Source organism: Eubalaena glacialis, chromosome 20 (genome assembly GCF_028564815.1).
Source record: "Eubalaena glacialis isolate mEubGla1 chromosome 20, mEubGla1.1.hap2.+ XY, whole genome shotgun sequence".
In the NCBI taxonomy this organism is placed as follows: domain Eukaryota; kingdom Metazoa; phylum Chordata; class Mammalia; order Artiodactyla; family Balaenidae; genus Eubalaena; species Eubalaena glacialis.
Genome location: NC_083735.1, coordinates 9658214 through 9678350, shown reverse-complemented (window position 1 = coordinate 9678350; position 20137 = coordinate 9658214). Strand labels below are relative to the sequence as shown.

The 20137-nt window shown below is 38.3% G+C and overlaps 1 protein-coding gene across 1 annotated transcript in view; it reads right to left on the bottom strand.

Annotated features, from left to right (window-relative positions):
• The window catches only part of CSMD1 (CUB and Sushi multiple domains 1), a 1818880-nt gene that overhangs the window by 398686 nt on the left and 1400057 nt on the right, over positions 1 to 20137 (bottom strand). The window contains exon 11 of the mRNA XM_061177359.1: positions 18330 to 18433. Coding sequence (XP_061033342.1) covers positions 18330 to 18433 — 104 coding nt within the window. The remainder of the gene's footprint in view (positions 1 to 18329; positions 18434 to 20137) is intronic.

The following is a 20137-nucleotide window of genomic DNA, read 5'->3' as shown; positions in this document are numbered from 1 at the left end:
TCGGTATAGCTTTTCTTTTACCATTTGTCCTAGGTTTTTGTTTGTCCGTGTTTTTTTTTTTTTGTATAGTTTTTAGTAGTTGTTATCACTGGATTTGCTTTTTTTGGTTTGGTTGTTCTCATCTTTCTTTCTTTCTTTTTTTAATTACTTTTTTATTTTTTTATTTTTAATAATTTTTAAATTTTTTATTTAATAACTATTTTATTTTATTATTGTATTTTATTTATTTATTTATTTATTTTCTCCCTTTTCTTCTGAGCCACGTGGCTGACAGGGTCTTGGTGCTCCGGCCGGGTGTCAGGCCTGAGCCTCTGAGGTGGGAGAGCCAAGTTCAGGACGTTGGTCTACCAGAGACCTCACAGCTCCATGCACTATCAAACGGCAAAAGCTCACCCAGAGATCTCCAACTCAACGCTAAGACCCAGTTCCACTCAATGACCAGCAAGCTACACTGCTGGACACCCTATGCCAAACAACTAGCAAGACAGGAACACATCCCCACCCATTAGCAGAGAGGCTGCCTAAAATCATAATAAGGTCACAGACACCCCAAAACACACCACCGGATGCAGTCCAGCCCACCAGAAAGACAAGATCCAGCCTCATCCACCAGAACACAGGCATCAGTCCCCTCCACCAGGAAGCCTACACAACCCACTGAACCAACCTTACCCACTGGGGGCAGACACCAAAAGCAATGGGAAATACGAACCTGCAGCCTGTGAAAAGGAGACCCCAAACACAGTAGGTTAAGCAAAATGAGAAGACAGAGAAACACACAGCAGATGAAGGAGCAAGGTAAAAACCCACCAGACCAAAGAAATGAAGAGGAAATAGGCAGTCTACCTGAAAAAGAATTCAGAGTAATGATAGTAAAGATGATCCAAAACCTTGGAAATAGAATGGAGAAATTACAAGAAATGTTTAACAAGAACCTAGAAGAACTAAAGAGCAAACAAACAATGATGAACAACACAATAAATGGAATGAAAAATTCTCTAAAGGAATCAATAGCAGAATAACTGAGGCAGAAGAACGGATAAGTGACCTGGAAGATAAAATAGTGGAAATAACTACCACAGAGCAGAATAAACAAAAAAGAATGAAAAGAATTGAGGATAGTCTCAGAGACCTCTGGGAAAACATTAAATGCACCAACATTCGAATTATACGGGTCCCAGAAGAGGAAAAGAAAAAGAAAGGGACTGAGAAAATATTTGAAGAGATTATAGTTGAAAACTTCCCTAATATGGGAAAGGAAATAGTCAATCAAGTCCAGGGAGCGCAGAGAGCCCCATACAGGATAAATCCAAGGAGAAACACGCCAAGACACATGTTAATCAAACTATCAAAAATTAAATACAAAGTAACAATATTAACAAGCAGCAAGGGAAAAGCAACAAATAACATACAAGGGAATCCCCATAAGGTTAACAGCTGATCTTTCAGCAGAAACGTTGCAAGCCAGAAGGGAGTGGCAGGACATATTTAGAGTGATGAAAGGGAAAAACCTACAACCAAGATTACTCTACCCAGCAAGGATCTCATTCAGACTTGACAGAGAAATTAAAACCTTTACAGACAAGCAAAAGCTAATGGAATTCAGCACCACCAAACCAGCTTTACAACAAATGCTAAGGGGACTTCTCTAGGCAGGAAACACAAGAGGAGGAAAAGACCTACAATAACAAACCCAAAACATTTAAGAAAATGGTAGTAGGAACATACATATCAATAACTACCTTAAATGTAAATGGATTAAATGCTCCAACGAAAAGACATAGACTCGCTGAATAGATACAAAAACAAGACCCGTCTATATGCTGTCTACAAGAGACCCACTTCAGACCTAGGGACACATACAGACTGAAAGTGAGAGGATGGAAAAAGATATTCCATGCAAATGGAAATCAAAAGAAAGCTGGAGTAGCAATTCTCATATCAGACGAAATAGACTTTAAAAGAAAGACTATTACAGGAGACGAAGGACACTACATAATGATCAAGGGATTGATCAAAGAAGAAGATATAACAATTGTAAATATTTACACACCCAACATAGGAGCACCTCAATACATAAGGCAAATGTTAACAGCCATAAAAGGGGAAATCGACAGGAACACAATCATAGTAGGGGACTTTAACACTCCACTTTCATCAATGGACAGATCATCCAAAATCAAAATAAATAAGGAAACACAAGATTTAATGACATTAAACAAGATGGACTTAGTTGATATTTATAGGACATTCCATACAGAAACAACAGAATACACTTTCTTCTCAAGTGCTCATGGAACATTCTCCAGGATAGATCATATCTTGGGTCACAAATCAAGCTTTGGTATATTTAAGAATACTGAAATCGTATCAAGTATCTTTTCCGACCACAGCACTATGAGACTAGATATCAATTACAGGAAAAAATCTGTAAAAAATACAAACACGTGGAGGCTAAACAATACACTACTAAACAACCAAGAGATCACTGAAGAAATCAAACAGGAAATCAAAAAATACCTGCAAGCAAATGACAATGAAAACACGACAACCAAAAACCTATGGGATATAGCAAAAGCAGTTCTAAGAGGGAAGTTTATAGCAATACAATCCTACCTCAGGAAACAAGAAACATCTCAAATAAACAACCTAAACTTACAACTAAAGCAATTAGAGAAAGAACAAAAAACCCCAAGGTTAGCAGAAGGAAAGAAATCATAAAATCAGATCAGAAATAAATGAAAAATAAATGAAGGAAACGACAGCAGAGATCAATAAAATTAAAAGCTGGTTCTTTGAGAAGATAAACAAAATTGATAAACCATTAGCCAGACTCATCAAGAAAAAAAGGGAGAAGACTCAAATCAATAGAATTAGAAATGAAAAAGAAGTAGCAACTTACACTGCAGAAATACAAAGGATCATGAGAGATTACTACAAGCAACTATATGGCAAAAAAATGGACAACCTGGAAGAAATGCCCAAATTCTTAGAAAAGCACAACCTTCCACGACTGAACCAGGAAGAAACAGAAAATATAAACAGATCAATCACAAGCACTGAAATTGAAACTGTGATTTAAAATCTTCCAACAAACAAAAGTCCAGGACCTGATGGCTTCACAGGTGAATTCTATCAAAAGTTTAGAGAAGAGCTAACACCTATCCTTCTCAAACACTTCCAAAATTATGCAGAGGGAGGAACACTCCCAAACTCATTCTATGAGGCCACCATCACCCTGATACCAAAACCAGACAAAGATGTCACAAAAAACAAAAACTACAGGCCAATATCACTGATGAACATAGATGCAAAAATCCGAACAAAATAATACCAAACAGAATTCAACAGCACATTAAAAGGTTCATACACCATGATCAAGTGGGGTATACGCAATCAATCAATGTGATAAACCATATTAACAAATTGAAGGAGAAAAACCGTATGATCATCTCAATAGATACAGATAAAGCTTTTGACATAATTCAACACCCATTTATGATAAAATCCCTCCAGAAAGTGGGCACAGAGGTAACTTACCTCAATATAATAAAGGCCATATATGACAAACCGGAGCCAACATCATTCTCAATGGTGAAAAACTGAAACCATTTCCACTAAGATCAGGAGCAAGACAAGGTTGCCCACTCTCACCACTATTATTCAACATAGTTTTGGAAGTTTTAGCCACAGAAATCAGAGAAGAAAACGAAATAAAAGGAATCCAAATTAGAAAAGAAGAAGTAAAACTGTCACTGTTTGCAGATGACATGATATTACACATAGAGAATCCTAAGGATGCCACCAGAAAACTACTAGAGCTAATCAATGAATTTGGTAAAGTAGCAGGATACAAAGTTAATGCACAGAAATCTCTTGCATTCCTATACACTAATGATGAAAAATCTGAAAGAGAAATTAAGGAAACACTCCCACTTACCACTGCAACAAAAAGAATAAAATACCTAGGAGTAAACCTACCTAGGGAGACAAAAGACCTGTATGCAGAAAACTATAAGACACTGATGAAAGAAATTAAAGATTATACAAACAGTTGGAGAGATATACCATGTACTTGGATTGGAAGAATCAACATTGTGAAAATGACTATACTACCCAAAGCAATCTACAGATTCAATGCAATCCCTATCAAACTACCAATGACATTCTTCACAGAAATAGAACAAAAAATTTCACAATTTGTATGGAAACACAAAAGACCCCGAATAGCCAAAGCCATCTTGAGAAAGAAAAACAGAGCTGGAGGAATCAGGCTCCCTGACTTCAGACTATATTACAAAGCTACAGTAATCAAGACAGTATGGTACTGGCACAAAAACAGAAATATAGATCAATGGAACAGGATAGAAAGCCCAGAGACAAACCCACAAACATATGGTCGCCTTATCTTTGATAAAGGAGGCAAGAATATACAGTGGAGAAAAGACAGCCTCTTCAATAAGTGGTGCTGGGAAAACTGGACAGGTACATGTAAAAGTATAAAATTAGAACACTCCCTGACACCATACACAAAAATAAACTCAAAATGGATTAAAGACCTAAGTGTAAGGCCAGACACTATCAAACTCTTAGAGGAAAACATAGGCAGAACACTCTATGACATAAATCACAGCAAGATCCTTTTTGACCCACCTCCTAGAGAAATGGAAATAAAAACACAAATAAACAAATGGGACCTAATGAAACTTAAAAGCTTTTGCAAAGCAAAGGAAACCATAAACAAGACGAAAAGACAACCCTCAGAATGGGAGAAAATATTTGCAAATGAAGCAACTGACAAAGGATTAATCTCCAAAATATACAAGCAGCTCATGCAACTCAATATCAAAAAATCAAACAACTCAATTAAAAAAATGGGCGGAAAACCTAAACAGAGATTTCACCAAGGAAGATATACAGCTGGCCAAGAGGCACATGAAAAGAAGCTCAACATAACTAATCATAAGAGAAATGCAAATCAAAACTACAATGAAGTATCACCTCATACCAGTCAGAATGGCCATCATCAAAAAATCTACAAATAATAAATGCTGGAGAGGGTGTAGAGAAAAGGGAACCCTCTTGCACTGTTGGTGGGAATGTAAACTGATACAGCCACTATGGAGAACAGTATGGAGGTTCCTTAAAAAACTAAAAATAGAACTACCATACGACCCAGCAATCCCACTACTGGGCATATACCCTGAGAAAACCATAATTCAAAAAGAGTCATGTACCACAATGTTCATTGCAGCTCTATTTACAATAGCCAGGACATGGAAGCAACCTAAGTGTCCATCGACAGATGAATGGATAAAGAAGATGTGGCACATATATACAATGGAATATTACTCAGCCATAAAAAGAAACGAAATTGAGTTATTTGTAGTGAGGTGGATAGACCTAGAGTCTGTCATACAGAGTGAAATAAGTCAGAAAGAGAAAAACAAATACCATATGCTAACACATATATATGGAATCTAAAAAAAAAAAAAAAGGTTCTGAAGAACCTACGGGCAGGACAGGAATAAAGACGCAGACATAGAGAATGGACTTGAGGACACGGAGAGGCGGAAGGGTAAGCTGGGACGAAGTGAGAGAGTGGCATGGACATATATACACTACCAAACGTAAAATAGATAGCTAGTGGGAAGCAGCCGCATAGCACAGGGAGATCAGCTCAGTGTTCTGTGTCCACCTAGAGGGGTGGGATACGGAAGGTGGGAGGGAGACGCAAGAGGGAGGAGATATGGGGATATATGTATATGTATAGCTGATTCACTTTTTTATACAGCAGAAACTAACACACCATTGTAAAGCAATTATACTCCAATAAAGATATTAAAAAAAAAAAAAGTCACACAGCAGCTGCCGTCAGCCAGTGAGAAGAAACACTCAATCCATTGACTGAAGTCAACGTGCTGACAGAAAAGCATGTTGAAAGAGAAAAAGTTTCAGAAAAAAATCAATTCAACCAAAACAAATGCCTCTAATCAAAGAGGAAGCTTTGCTTTCAGCAAAGTTGTTTCAGGGATATGTGCACATGATTTGCCCCATCAATCACATCATTTGTGAATCAACAAAACCTTCTCACCTGAGGCGCTACAGTGTACAGGATTCTTCAGAGGAAGATGAACAACGCTTATTACACGGGAAGGAACTCACGCAGTATTACATACAAATTGAAAAAAAAGGAAGTACTTCAGTGAGTGATGTGCACTCATGAAATATGAATATGTACTTCTTTCTGAAGATTTGTCTTCATTGGAAAGACTGTTCCCTTATGTTTGGTTGTTCTGTTTGCTTGTTTGAAGAGAGATTTTTTTTTTTCCCCTATGCATAGATTGCATTGAAGTGTAACATACCAAAAAAGGCACAAAGCATGAATGTCTGGCATTAATGTCTTCTTTGACTTATAATTATAAAGCTATACCATTCTTTCTTCTGTTGGTTAGTCCTTACAAGGAGTATCTTTTTCTAGCCTTTTGCTTTCAACTGTTCTATGTATATAAATATTTCATGTTTGTTTATGTAAGCATCAAATACTTGTTTTACATTATTGTTGATTTACTTATTTTATTTATATTATTTTTATCTAATCAGAGATTTTATCCTTTTATTTAGAATATAATTACTAATAAAAGTTCATTTTTCTTGTTTTTTTCTTTTTTGATTAGTCAATTTTTAAAATTGTCCCTTTAATCTAACAGCTTGTTTCTTTCCCCCAAGACTTCAAAGATATCATTCTGTTGTCTTTTTACTTTTTTTTACTTTATATTGAGAAAACTTCTATTGATCTTGTATTTGCCATTTTGAAAATAACATTTCTTTGTTTATACTACTTGTAAGGTCGTTCCTTGTCCTGTTTTTCAGAAGATTTATTATAATGTGCCAGGCTGTTTTTCTTGTATTATGCCTACTGTCTTGTAGAATTTCTTCAATCTCTATCCTGATGTCTGTTGTCAATATTGGAAAATTCTTGGTGATAATGTCTTCAAAGATTAGTTATGTCCCATTTTCTCTCTCTTTCTCTTCTTCAATGCCAATTACACACATGTTTTCTGTACATTTTTTTTCTGCTTCCGGTTGAATATTTTCTACTAATCTATCTTCCAGTTCAAGCCACATCTATTGAGTTCTTCATTTCAGATGCTGTATTTTTTAATTCTTAAAACTTTCATTTGGTTTGTTATGAATTCCGGTTTTCTGGCAAAATTCTTGATCATTTTATTTATATTCTTAAATACATAAATCATAGTTAATTATCAAAGTCTCTTAGTGATAACTATAATATCTGGATATCCTTTTCCTTTTGTATTGTCTGTCTCTTGGTTTTGGGTCATTGGGTGTTATTTCTAGACATTTTGGTTGAATGCTAGACTTTGTGTTATGCCATGATAGAAGCTATGTGTGTTGTTATCTTCCTTCTTGGAGGATTTAATTTTCTTCTGGCAGTGAGAGTGACCACCTTGATTCAATCAGTCTTCAGAAGGATTCCAGACTTCATTTCATGGTTGTTGATTTCTCAGTGCTTACCCCTTCTTATGTCACAGTCCACAGACTATAAATATATGCATTTATACGTTTCATCATTCATCAACAAGCCATATAATTTTACCTCTTCCACATTCCTTTCACCATTTCTTTCTGTCTCCACTTTCTCAGTTTGAGTGTCTCATAGCAACATCACTGAAGTAGCCTCCTAATTTATCCTGATTCTTTTATCACTTCCCCCCTACCTTTGATTTAATTTTAAGTTGTTAAAAACTTATCATGTAGAAATTTTTCGCACACTGAAAAGATTTATACTGTCAAGTTTACTATTTCAGAAATACCTCTGAGTGTAAATATTTGAATTTATTTTATTTCTGCACTGGACTTTATTTTAATACAGTTTTATGTTAGTCTATTGATTCACATAAAACTAAGTAAGCAGGTACCTGCCTACACTACAAAGTTGCTTCAATCGAAGTCAAATTAAGATGATTTGTGGGACTTCCCTAGTGGTCCAGTGATTAAATTTCCACGCTTCCACTGCAGGGGGTACGGGTTTGAACACTGGCCTGCGAACTAAGATCCCGCATGCTGCACAGAGTGGCCAAGTTTTTTTTTTTTTAATTTATAAGAAAAGAATAAAAATAAAGATCACTTGCATTGCTCAAGTTTTAGAATTTAAGCCTGATACTTAAGTGACTGCTGTATTTATGAAAATGACTGTAAGACAGCTTGATACAATTAATTATTTAACATGCTTAAAAAATTACTTGAACATTCAAAGAGTATTTTTGTGTTAATTTTTTAAAATTTTACAAAATTATTTTAGAATTATTTAAAACAAAAGAAAACATTTCCCTTTTTGTTCCTCTTTCTTTTTTCTATAAGTATTTTAGTTTGCTAGCACCAATGGAAAAAAAATGTTTAAAATAATGAAGCAAATATTGTTACCCTGTGCAACTGTTTATCTGTTGGAAACAGGATTTTTTGTTTCCATAACTGAAAAATAAAATAAATGCTAGTTTTGGTAAAATACTGTAACAGCCATCATAACACATAAGCTATAATTGCTTTCTTTAAAGCAGTTTTATTTTCTCCCAAAATGACTTTCTAGTACACAGTGTTTTAAAGTAAACTTAAAATTATTCCAATGAATCGCTAAGAAATTTGACTTGCTAGAAAACGATAATAAAACTGCCTTTGGGAAACAGAGCCATCATATTGGAGGTGCCAGCTCCCCACTGCCCTCCCCTCCCATTTCTCAACCTGTTGCTCCAACCATGCTGGCGTTTTTAACCGTTCTCCAAAAACATTGGAACTTCTCTGCCTCCAGGTTTTTGGCAAATCTTGAAATCACTGCCTGGAGTGCCTATGCTCCCTGGATAAGGAGTTCTTACAGTATTTGAGGATTCTCACTTGGCATTTCTTAACTCCCTTAGGTGATGCAGGTATTTTTTTTCTCTAGGTCATTGGAGAACCCTGCATACACCTCACCGAAGACAAACATTCACAGGCATCTACTTCCTCCTTCTCCTACCAAATTCTAAACCTTCTTGAGTGCAAGCTGATGTCACTTGGCCTTTAATCCCCAGACTCTTGAGTGTAAAATGCACCATTTCTTTGAACAAATGCATAAATGAAAATGTAAATTAATCCCCATTAAAATTCATTAAATATCTACATGTTTAAATTTCATAGGAATATCTCCAACTAATGATTTAAATTTTTGTTTGATCTTAGCATACCAAGGACTTGGTATTTGAGGTTCTGTTGAAGCTCTGTCTTTAATTTACCCTGTGGTTTTAGCTAAATTATTTTACATCTATGTCAGTTTCTTCATCTGGGAAATAACTGTATTAAATTACCTTCAAGGAATCATTCAGACCTAAAATTCTCTTATCTTTTTGATAGAGTTCAACCATGCTCGAGCTGTCTTAACCTCAGTGGTTGATATGCCTCCTTGCAATCAGGATCAGTACTGAACTGAAATCAGCAGTTTCTTTGACTGTATGTTCCAGCGTATTGAATCATTAACCCAAAAGGAAGGAAATGACTTTTGATTATGTGTTTGTTCCTTCCCTACAACCAGGGCATACTGCATTGAGAGAACAGCTAAAGTCTTTCACGTGAAAATGGTCATTGTTCTTTAAAGCTTAACTGCACCCATGTGAGGCAGTAACTTCATGATGCTTTGGTTGCTACTAATATTACATTGTATACGAAAGCCATCTCATTTCTGGACAGGTCTTCTTTTTGGCCCTTGTTAAATGATTCAACAGTTCTATCCTCACATACATGAAATACATCTGCTGGAAAGGGATTGTGAAACCAAACTGAGTGCTTTCACTCAGCACAGCACCATGCAATTCCCACATTGCTGTGTGTGTCAGTAGTTTGTTCCTTGGTACTGATGAACAGAACTTCCTTGTATGAATATACCAAGGTGTGTCTATCTATTCACCTGTCCAAGGACATTTACGTTGTTTCCAGTTGTTTGGCAATTATGAATAGAGTTAACTCTATTCATGTAGGGCAAATTTTATTTCTCTAGGGTAAATACCTAGGAATGGGATTGCCAGATTACATGATAAATACTTAACTTCGTATGAAACTGCCAAACTGTTTTCCAGAATGGCTGTACCATTTTACATTCCCACTTGCAGTCTTAAAGAACACACAGTGTATAATTCTATTTATGTGATATTCTCAGAAAGACAAACTATAATGATGGATAACAGATCAGTGGTTCACGGTTTAAGGTGGGAGAGGGTATCACTACAAAGAGAAAGCACAGTTTTGAGGGGTGACAAACTTCTGTATCCTGATTTTGCTGGTCGCTATACAAATCTATACATGTATTAATACTTATAGGTCTGTACTCCAAAAAGTCTATTTTACTACATATTCATTAAAGAAATAATTTGTTCAAACCTGGAGATTTAAAAAAAAACAAAACTCTGAGTATGCCACAAAGTATGAATCTGATGCAAAGTAACACCTGGAGCACATCAGACCTGCATCTTACTGGCAGGTACCTGAAAGGAAAGTGGTGTGGGAACCTTTAAAGCACTCCTTTCAATTGCAAGTTGGGCAGTTAGAAAGTAAATGTTACTCACAAGTTAAAACCTGACCTAAAATTGACCTATTTTGAAGTCTTTGCATGTTTTTAATATCAATAAATTTCATAAATTCTGAGAAAGTATAGGAAATGCAGAGTTATTTAAAATATAAATGTTAGTTGGCTGTTTGCCTTGATTGGGTTAATACAGTGTGTGCCGGAGACTAATAAGGAGAGGTTAAGACACGGTGTGTGATCTGTGCAGCACCTGATGAGAACCATGCGCCCCAGGGATGGAGTAAAATGCCTTCAGGAAGAGTCAGAGATGCCCTGATACAAACCTTGGTAAAAGGTGGCAGAGCCAGAGTCATAAGTTGACTTCATCATTAAACATACCGAGGCAGAAGGGATTTAAATTCTGGTCTTGGAAGGATATGCTTGTAATCTGAGGTTTTGCACATCTTTATGTGCGATATTGACCAGACCCGGAGAGCAAATCCGCCTGAAGGCAGCCCTGATCAGAGTTCAAGGTTCTCGATCCACCAGCATCCAAGCTGGCTCCTCGTGCAGGGGACTTACAGGCAACACGTCTATTTACACGACATGTACCGGAACAGAGAGCTGAACAGGTGGAGAGGAACAGAACTCTTTTACCTCAAGTTGACTTTGAAAAATCAGTCAAGGCAGTGGTTTTATAGAATAAATGATCATATTATTACATATAAAGTTAAACCTGGAGATCAACAGTACATACACTGAAGCTGATAGAATTTCCCCACTGGCACCAACGTGAAATTAGAGCAAGCTTTTCAGTGAGTGTGACTCCTGCACACATTTCATTCAAATGCAACAGCTTTTATTCACCGTGCTGGAATCCATTCTAGCCAGGTGGCATAGAAGATGACATTAGTTACATCAATGGTCTGCCATCACCAGGTTAAACCCACTAAACAGTATCAGAATTGTTAAGCCTTTCTATGTGGAGCTGTACACAAAATATCTAATCCAAACTTCTATCTTTCACTTCAAACAAAAAAAAGTTTACTAAGGCCCATAATGAAGTTATTTTACAGACTTCTGTTACTGAGTGCAGCCCAGACGATTTAAAAGTATATGGACACGGACACATTTTTTTCCATTCTCTTCCTTGATAAGCTCAGGTATGAACCCTCAAAATGGCACAAGACACAACCAGAAGAGGACTCTGAAGGCAAGCTGGTTTGAGATTCCAGGGTCAGAGAACCAACGCAGTGCAGGCTGCCTGTGTGCGCCCCCAAAACAGAGGACCAGCAGACCTGGTGCTTCCTGAACCCTGACCGGGCAACAGAAGGCTCCAGGTAAGCTCCATCCTCACGGGGATGCAAGGGGCATCCCTCAAACGACATAAGGAAGACCGGCACCACCAGCATGGGGGACGAATGAAGGGACCTTGGTAACCACAGGTGTCCAGGGCAAGCCTTCACCTTCCCCAGGGCCCGAGCCTCCCTTTTCTGAGTAAAGAAACAGAGGCAGCAGAACCTGTGAGAGAGACCAGCCACACCAGTGACCCAATCCAGGAAGACTCTGTCTCTGCCAATCTGAGACTGAGACGCCCCTTCCCTCCCAGAGATAGGGGCAGAGGGAGGGGTGAGGGGACAAGGGGTGAGATGCAGGAGGGGAGCAGTGATGGGGGTTCCCACCAACCCCTCCCCACCAGCAAGGACGAGAGTGAGTCCCACGGGCACCAATCAACCAAGCAGACCCAGACAATGCCGTACATGCTCTGACAGTGAGCCTGTCACTGGAACCCCAGCCGACACAAGTTGGCCGAGAACTGCGTGTTAAGTCTAGCCAGGGTGACTGCCTGCTAAAATAAGAGGTTTATATAATTCCCAGTACATCCTAACATGATAGACAAAACAGCCTGGGTCCAATTATCATACCAAGAACCAAGAAAATCACAACTTCAACGAGAAAAGACAACCAACTGACAATACCTAAAATGAATCAGATGTTGAAATTACCTGACAAGGATTTTAAAGCAGCCATGGTGTAAATGTTTCAATCATTTACAAATTCTCTGCAATCAAATAAAAAAACAAACAAACAAACAGACGATCCTAGCAAAGAAAGAGAAGTTACAAAAAAGAACCAAATGGAAATTACAGGAGTAAAAATACAATAATAGAAATTAAAAGTAACTAGATGGGCTTATAGTAAGTAGAGTGGAGATGCACGATGACGTGTTAACTTGAGAACAGGTCTATAGAATTCGCCCACACTGAACAGCAGAGAGAAAATACAATGGAAAAAAAAGTGAACAAAACCTCAGGGACCTGTGGGTCAAAAACAAAAGGCCCAACATCTTATCATTCGAATCCCAGAAGGAGAGAAAGAGAGTGAGGCTGAAAGGGGGTTTAAAGAAATAATTGCTGAAAACACCTCAAATTTGGGGAAACACATAACCTACAGTTCTAAGGAACCAAGTGAACCTCAAACAGGATAAACTCAAACAAATCCATGTTAATTAAACAAATCCACCAAATTAAACTTTTGAAAACTAAAGACAAGGAACAAAATCTTGAAAACAGCCCAGAAACCAGTTAGGCAGCCTGCTGTCTCCACGGCCATAAGTCAGGTTCTCCTTGTCTTCCTCTAGCAGATGGAAGCAATATCTTTGTCACAAGTTTGTCAGGAGACAATGCGGGTCCAGACAGATTCAGTGAATGGCAGTTCAACTCCTCTTCCTTCTTCCTTTCTAGTATATTACATTTCCAAAGACAATTCTGAGCACCACATATTTCATTATATTAAGGCAGAGATAATAACTACAGTAATACAATACTATCTTCTCTTTGCATCATACTTTTCACCTTTTTCAAACAATGTTTCCTTAGCCGTCTCACTTTACACTTACAACAATGCTTCCGAGTTGCAAAGCTGGCATGAGATGGGGAGCTGGTCTTGCTGCCCTGGAGGTCTTGCGTACCCCTTACTGTTTTAAATGCACTAAGCCCCCCAAAAGAGAATGACTGCGCCTTTGAGGTTAATTCAATATCAAAAATACACACTTTAAATGCTTTTGACTGATGAATCGTGGAAGAGAGATCCTTAGCTCTCCAGGTTAACAGTGTAGCAAGCAAGGCATGCATTTCCTGGCTCCTTAGAGAAAACTGCCACATTGAGTCAACACTGGGGATGTAAGTGGCAGAACAGCTGGAAAATGACTCAGGCTGTCTGGACTCCAAATTAGCTGGAACTAGTCTCCCCGCATCTCCCGCAGGTGCTGCCGTTGGGCTGCGCTTCCTTGGGACCTATGGCTTCTTCTCCTCTGCAGGAAGGTTCCCCAGAGATCACGTCCATGGGCCCCCAAGGCCCCAGGTCAGTTTGCTTTCCCAGACACCCCAGAACAGATGGAATCCCAAACCTAAAATGCGTGTGTCCAGTGGTCCGGCTATCTCTCCTCTGATAGGGCTGCTGGAATAGAGAACTTAGGCACCATGGAGCATCCGGAGAGCGGCAGCCTCTGCTAACCCTCCCCAGCGTGATAATGAAGGTCAGGAAGCCTCTGCCTTCTCCACTTGTGGACCATCCCCTCAAAGCCTACTGTTACCCACCTCTGAGTCCTGTAATGTCTGAATTTCAATAAATGTTTCTTCAAAGAATCAAGGAAGAATGTTTCCCCATAAAGAGACAAAGGAGGGAAACCTAGCAATGGATGAACTTCACTTCAAGAATAGAGCTTTTAGGATTTGAGTCTGATCTGCACTCTCATATGTGTCCGTGCTCACAGGCAATGTCATTATGAGAACGATTATATGAGGAAAAAGAGTTTTGATCATGTGGTTCCAGAATTCTAAGAATCTAAGGAGTGCACTTGCTTTCTAATTTTGAAAAATGGGTTTTTGCCTAGAGAACGTCTAGGTAGCTACCTTTATGTGCTTATTCCTAACATAAATTGCTCAAGCTTTCTCCAAAGCACTGAGATGTACTGTGATCAACTCCTCTGATAATGTCCAAAGAATACATAGACACACACATCAGTTTTCAGTGTCTGCTTTGTTATGGCTGTTGTGTAGTCTTTTAATGAAAAAAGAACGATGCCCCTTCGTTCAGCACCCGCAGACAATATCAGAGGTAGGTGGAGGGCTACCGTATGAGGGCCGGAGCCACTTCTAAGCCCAAGAAGCAATTTAAGAACAGTGGATCAACCAGCCATAGGAAACAACTAGTATCCTTATTGGTTAATAGACAAGTGTAGTCAGGCAGAGGCAATACTACTCGCTCACAGATTTCCCTGATACTGACTATTCATCCCTTACAGAGATGGGCACTTAAAACCTGCCACTGGTGCCTGCAATCCCCAGGACATCCTGAAATTAATGCCATGTCCTGGTCACCCACTGCTAGTAACTGCAAAGGCCAGAGGAAAGTCGTGAAGAGCAATGTCTCTGGAGGCAGTTTTTCTGCAAATTAAACTTGAGAAAATTACCAACATATATTCTTGGAGAGATCTCAATAGAGATTTGCTAAGTGAGTTAGTTAATTTTGTTTTAAGTCTGTCATTCTGTAAAAGTAACCTGAATAAATTCATCCATCTCTTGGGAAGACTCGGCTATTGAAAGAGTCCCCCTAACATTCAGTTGTTCTCTTTTTGCGCCAAGAAAGTTAAGAAAATAAAAAGCCATTAACAGAAATTAGAATTTTTAAAAGCATAGTTAGGATGAGCCAGTTAGGCTATCTCACTCTCCGAATTTCTCCTGAAAATTAAGATCTGAATAGAATTCCACAGGCCCCCTAAAAAGGGGAACCTATAAAATATTGAGCTTGAGGTAGTAAATATCAGCTACCCATAAAGAACTTTCTTAACTCAAATTTTATCTGAAATACGTATCATGATAGTCAAGGATTCTATATACTGTCTGGTATATAACCATCTCAGCTCATCTGCCATTTCTCCAATTAGATTTTAAACTCCATGCTGAGACTCACGTCTGACATATAAGTACTCAAAAATATTTGTTGCCGTATTCTCTAAAACTGCCTGTTTATCCAAAGACACCAACTGTGATTCTCTCATTTTTTCTTTTTCTGTAATTTTGTATACTAAGGAAATATGTCAGTGGCTTTGCTTTTCTCTACTGAAGATGATTAACTGCCCAACTGATCTTTGTTACATTATGTTTCCCAAAGGGCATCTCACTTTGATTCGGCTGACTGTTCAGTTTTTCCTTTATAGATCTGAGCTATTGAGAGGAGGTTCTAATAACACTTATGTCAAGGTGATACATAGTTTGCTATTGCTCCCTTAACAACAAATAGCATTAAAAAATGGGTGTATGACTTCACATCTTTAACAGTGACCTACGGGATTTTATATGGCACTGCTTTTCTACATTTATGTTTTACATTTTGCATTTATGAAAATTTCTCTCATTTGTTTTAATGATATCCCTTCTTAAATTAGACGTTATGGTAATAATAAAGCTATTTCATGTGTGGTTTGTATTTCTTGGCTCTCCAGTGCATTCACATGCATTATTTCATTTTGCTCCTTAGCACAGGCAGGAAAAGTTTATTATACATATTTCATAGCCATAAAAACAGAGGTACAGAGGGGGTCACAGATAGTTAAGAGCAAAGCTAGAGCCAGAAGTTCCACCTTTGGCATCCTGGCCTCACTGCTAATCCACAGTATCAGTGTCTACAAGTACCGCTCCAGACCAATGCCAGGCTGTGTGCACACAACTGGCATGGAAGATTGCAAACAATACAGATATCTGTCCCCACCCTGCAGGAATCCGTATTTTTATAAATAAATGCAATTTAAAGCTAGTAATTGGGCAAAAAAAGAATAACCATTTGGTAAGAGTGTGGGGAACCAGGGACCTTTACATACTGTGGTGGAAGAGAAAACTGATATAAACTTTTGGGGGGATTACTGGAAAAGCCTAATGATGTAAATGAAGATGCTCCTTACTCCTGAAATTCCTCTGCTGGAAATTTTCCTGAAGGCATATGAAACAAGTATGACAATTTGTACAAAGTAGTTTACTGCGTAGCTGCTTAGAAATGCAAGATTACAGGGGGATGGAGAAAAGTCAAAGGCTATCAATGAGAATCAGTCAAAAAACATGGCACATCCACATGTAATGATAAGGAATACAGACACTGGAGGAGGATCACGGAGTCTGAACTCCTGCTAGAACAGACGCTAGGTTTGTGAATTGGGGTAAATCTATCTAAGCCTCAGTTTCATCATTTATATGATGAAGACAGTATTAACCCCTAACTCACAGAATTAAGGTGAAGACCAAACAAGATAATATGTATTAGGCATCTAGCACACTGCATGGTATATAAGAGGTACTCAATAAATGCTATGAGATTACTACTGCTACTATTATAATTATTATCATAAGTTATGGGCCAGTAACATGATTTTAATTATTAGTAGTAGTAGCTATAAAACATGAGATAAAGATATATACTGATAGGGAACTACGTCCAAGATACAATAAAGGAAAAGAGAAATGTCCCCGATGCCATCAGAGTGCGGGTCCATTAATTTTAAAGGCACAGACAGATGTTCACTGCAGAACTTTTTACAATGTGAACTACCTCATAAGTAACTGCTAAGTAAGAGAATGAGTGGGTATAACGGCCACACCTCTTGTTGCTGTTGTTGTTTTTCCCTAGCAGAATAATACTTTGAAGTTGTCCAGGGCAAGCTTTCTCACAAATAAAGAGAAAATCTCAGCCATGTATAAGCAGACTAAGAGAAAGAAGGTGAAAATCCTGCAGAATGACTTCCATTAGTGAAAGTAGTTTCGGGAGCCCCTACAGGAAGCTGTCTGTGCAAGGTGTGAACGCAGAGGAAGAGGCTGCAAAGACATTTCCTTCTGCACTGAAAACACTGAGGAGTGAAGATACCCCCGGGTCATGGTTTTAATGTTGCTAGAACAAGTCTCCTAAAAACTGTCCTATCAATATTAAAACCATGACCCGGGGGTATATTTACTCCTCAGCCTCAACTAAGAAGTCTGCATGCCGCAACTAAAGATCCTGCACGCCGCAACGAAGATCCCGCGTGCCGCGACTAAGACCCGGAGAAGCCAAAATAAATAAGTAAATAAATATTTAAAAAAAGAAAAAAAAAACTGTCCAGACTATCCTCACGGCCCTGCATCTGGAAGAGGCTGACGGTGTCCAGGGCGAAGTGGTGCAGACTCTCCCATGAGTCCAGTTGCCAATGGACCAGTGTAGGGATCTGTGCGCTGACGTTCACGGTGGGGCCGCTACTGTATTTGCCAGGACTCTGGGTACGGAGGTGTACAGATATAAAGGGCGCTACCACACTGTTCTCCCCACGCTCTCTGCTACTTTTAGTATGCAGCTTTACAGAGCGCAAGGCTTTCAGAAGACATATGGCCTTATTCTAGAAGATACTTGTCCTTCCCCGAACACTGACAATATAATAAGTAGAAAGAGAGGGGCGGACAGGGAGCAGCTGAGTTGAGAAACTCATCACCTCTACTTTCTGCTTTTCCATATAGTCTAATCTTTTGCCATATTTTTCAATGATTTAAAATAAAAAACATTGCCACAGATAGAATGCAATCCTGAATTAGTCCTCATCTGAAATCAGATTTAGAAACTACTAATTTAGCCATACGTGGCATTTATTAAACTTCTGAGTGGGAATGGAAAGTCTGCACCAGGATCTCAAGGACACATCCGTGTTTGCACAGATAACTTCCTGTTCTGGGAAAGAAGAAACAAGGAAAGATACACTTACACATACAAGACGGTTCTGGTATCACCCACTTTCCCAGCATCGCCCACGGTTAGGGTGTCGTAGCCTCTTTCCAGCTCAAACTCCTCAAAGGCAAGCTTGATGACCTAAATCAAACACAAGAGAGAATTACTTAGCATAACAGGAACTTTCTGGGACCTCACATAATGCAAATATCCAGTTGTAGTATTAATTTTGCTCCATAATTTCACTGTTACTTCAAATGATTTAAAGTTGCTTTTAAAAATAATGATTGTATATATTTGAGAGCCCTCGATTATAGAATTTTATGGAATTCAAAATTGCTATTATTCCAAAGATATTTATCATCAGCTCTAAAATGAAATTAACCCATATTGTATTGACACTTTAAATCAAATATCTATCAAATACTTATTGTCACATAGTGTTCGGAATGACCAAAAGGTAAATCAGTATAAGAAAAATAAATGGGGACTACAGTTAATGAGATATATTTTGAGGATACCTAGAACACCAAGGAAGAGATATTTTTAGTGTGATGTCTGCAGATTTCATGTATGTTCCAATATTAACATATGAAAAAGACCTCTGAGGTTAGAAAGTTGTCCTCTACATTTAACTTTGCAAAGCCTTGTCTTTTTTTTTCTTTTTTTTTTTTAATAAAGAACACTTTGTCTGGGTGGTCAACACCATTTAGACAAGACCAGTTTGTGTCTGACACATGGATATATTAGAATACTATGAACTTCTTTCTTCTCATAAAAGAAATGCTTCCTTTGCTGACCAATATTGTGATAAAGGGGGAAGAGAGTCTGAGGTGTCACAAAGTTAGGTTGGAACCCTAGGTGACAAGGAGAAATATATATATAGATGATAATAGATATCTGTAACATGAAGAAGAGAGAGAGGGAGAGGCTATCACAGACAGATGAAAGAGACAGATGGATAGATAGATAGATATGATGGATAGATGAGATAGGTAGACAAATGACAGAGGGGGAGAGAGAGAGAACAGGAAGTACAGAAACCATAATATTGGAAATACATTTTAATGGGATCTACTTCAGAGTAAATTTGAAACTCTGGAATCCTGTAAAAAACATAAAATACCTGTTCATTAAACCTGAAAGAAAGACTTAAGCGGTACCAGGGGAAGGCAGGCTTCTGACTAATATCCAATTTGACGTGTGCAATACTGAGCAGGCTCTAACCAGGTGCTTTCCCAAGCAGTGCTAATATGGGATGCATTAATTCTGCTATTGGAAATTCTTACTAAAATTAGTGGTATAGCTGTTATGATTTATTTTAAAAATCTACTCTTTCAAATTTCAGCATTTGTCTGAATACATTATTTTAGCAATCTAATTTGAAACAGGTGTAGAGGTTCTTGACTGTTGCAGACCAGTATCAACATTGCATATGAAGCCCAACACCCGAGGATGGTTTTATTTCAATTTCTGTGTTTCCCATGGGCCGATTTATAAATGTCCATGGTGGTACAAGAAAGAATAAAAGGACTAAAGAATCATGCAACCTGGAGGTTCCCATCACCTTTTTTGACACATTTACTCTGTCTTGACTTGGGTAACAGCCTGCAGTGAAGCAATGATAAACCAATCAGGCCTGAGGGTCACAGCTGGCAGATTTGTAATGAGTCACAGATAGGGGGTCTCACTTCATAAATGTGTTTTCATTATGGGTGTAAAAATAACATTTTGTAATTCTTTCAAGCCAAAGCAAAGGGTGTTGGAGAGGTTTCTGTCAGGGTTCAGACTCAATAATCAGCCTCTGATAGTCAAAGGACGATCTTTATGCTATTAATGCCCCAT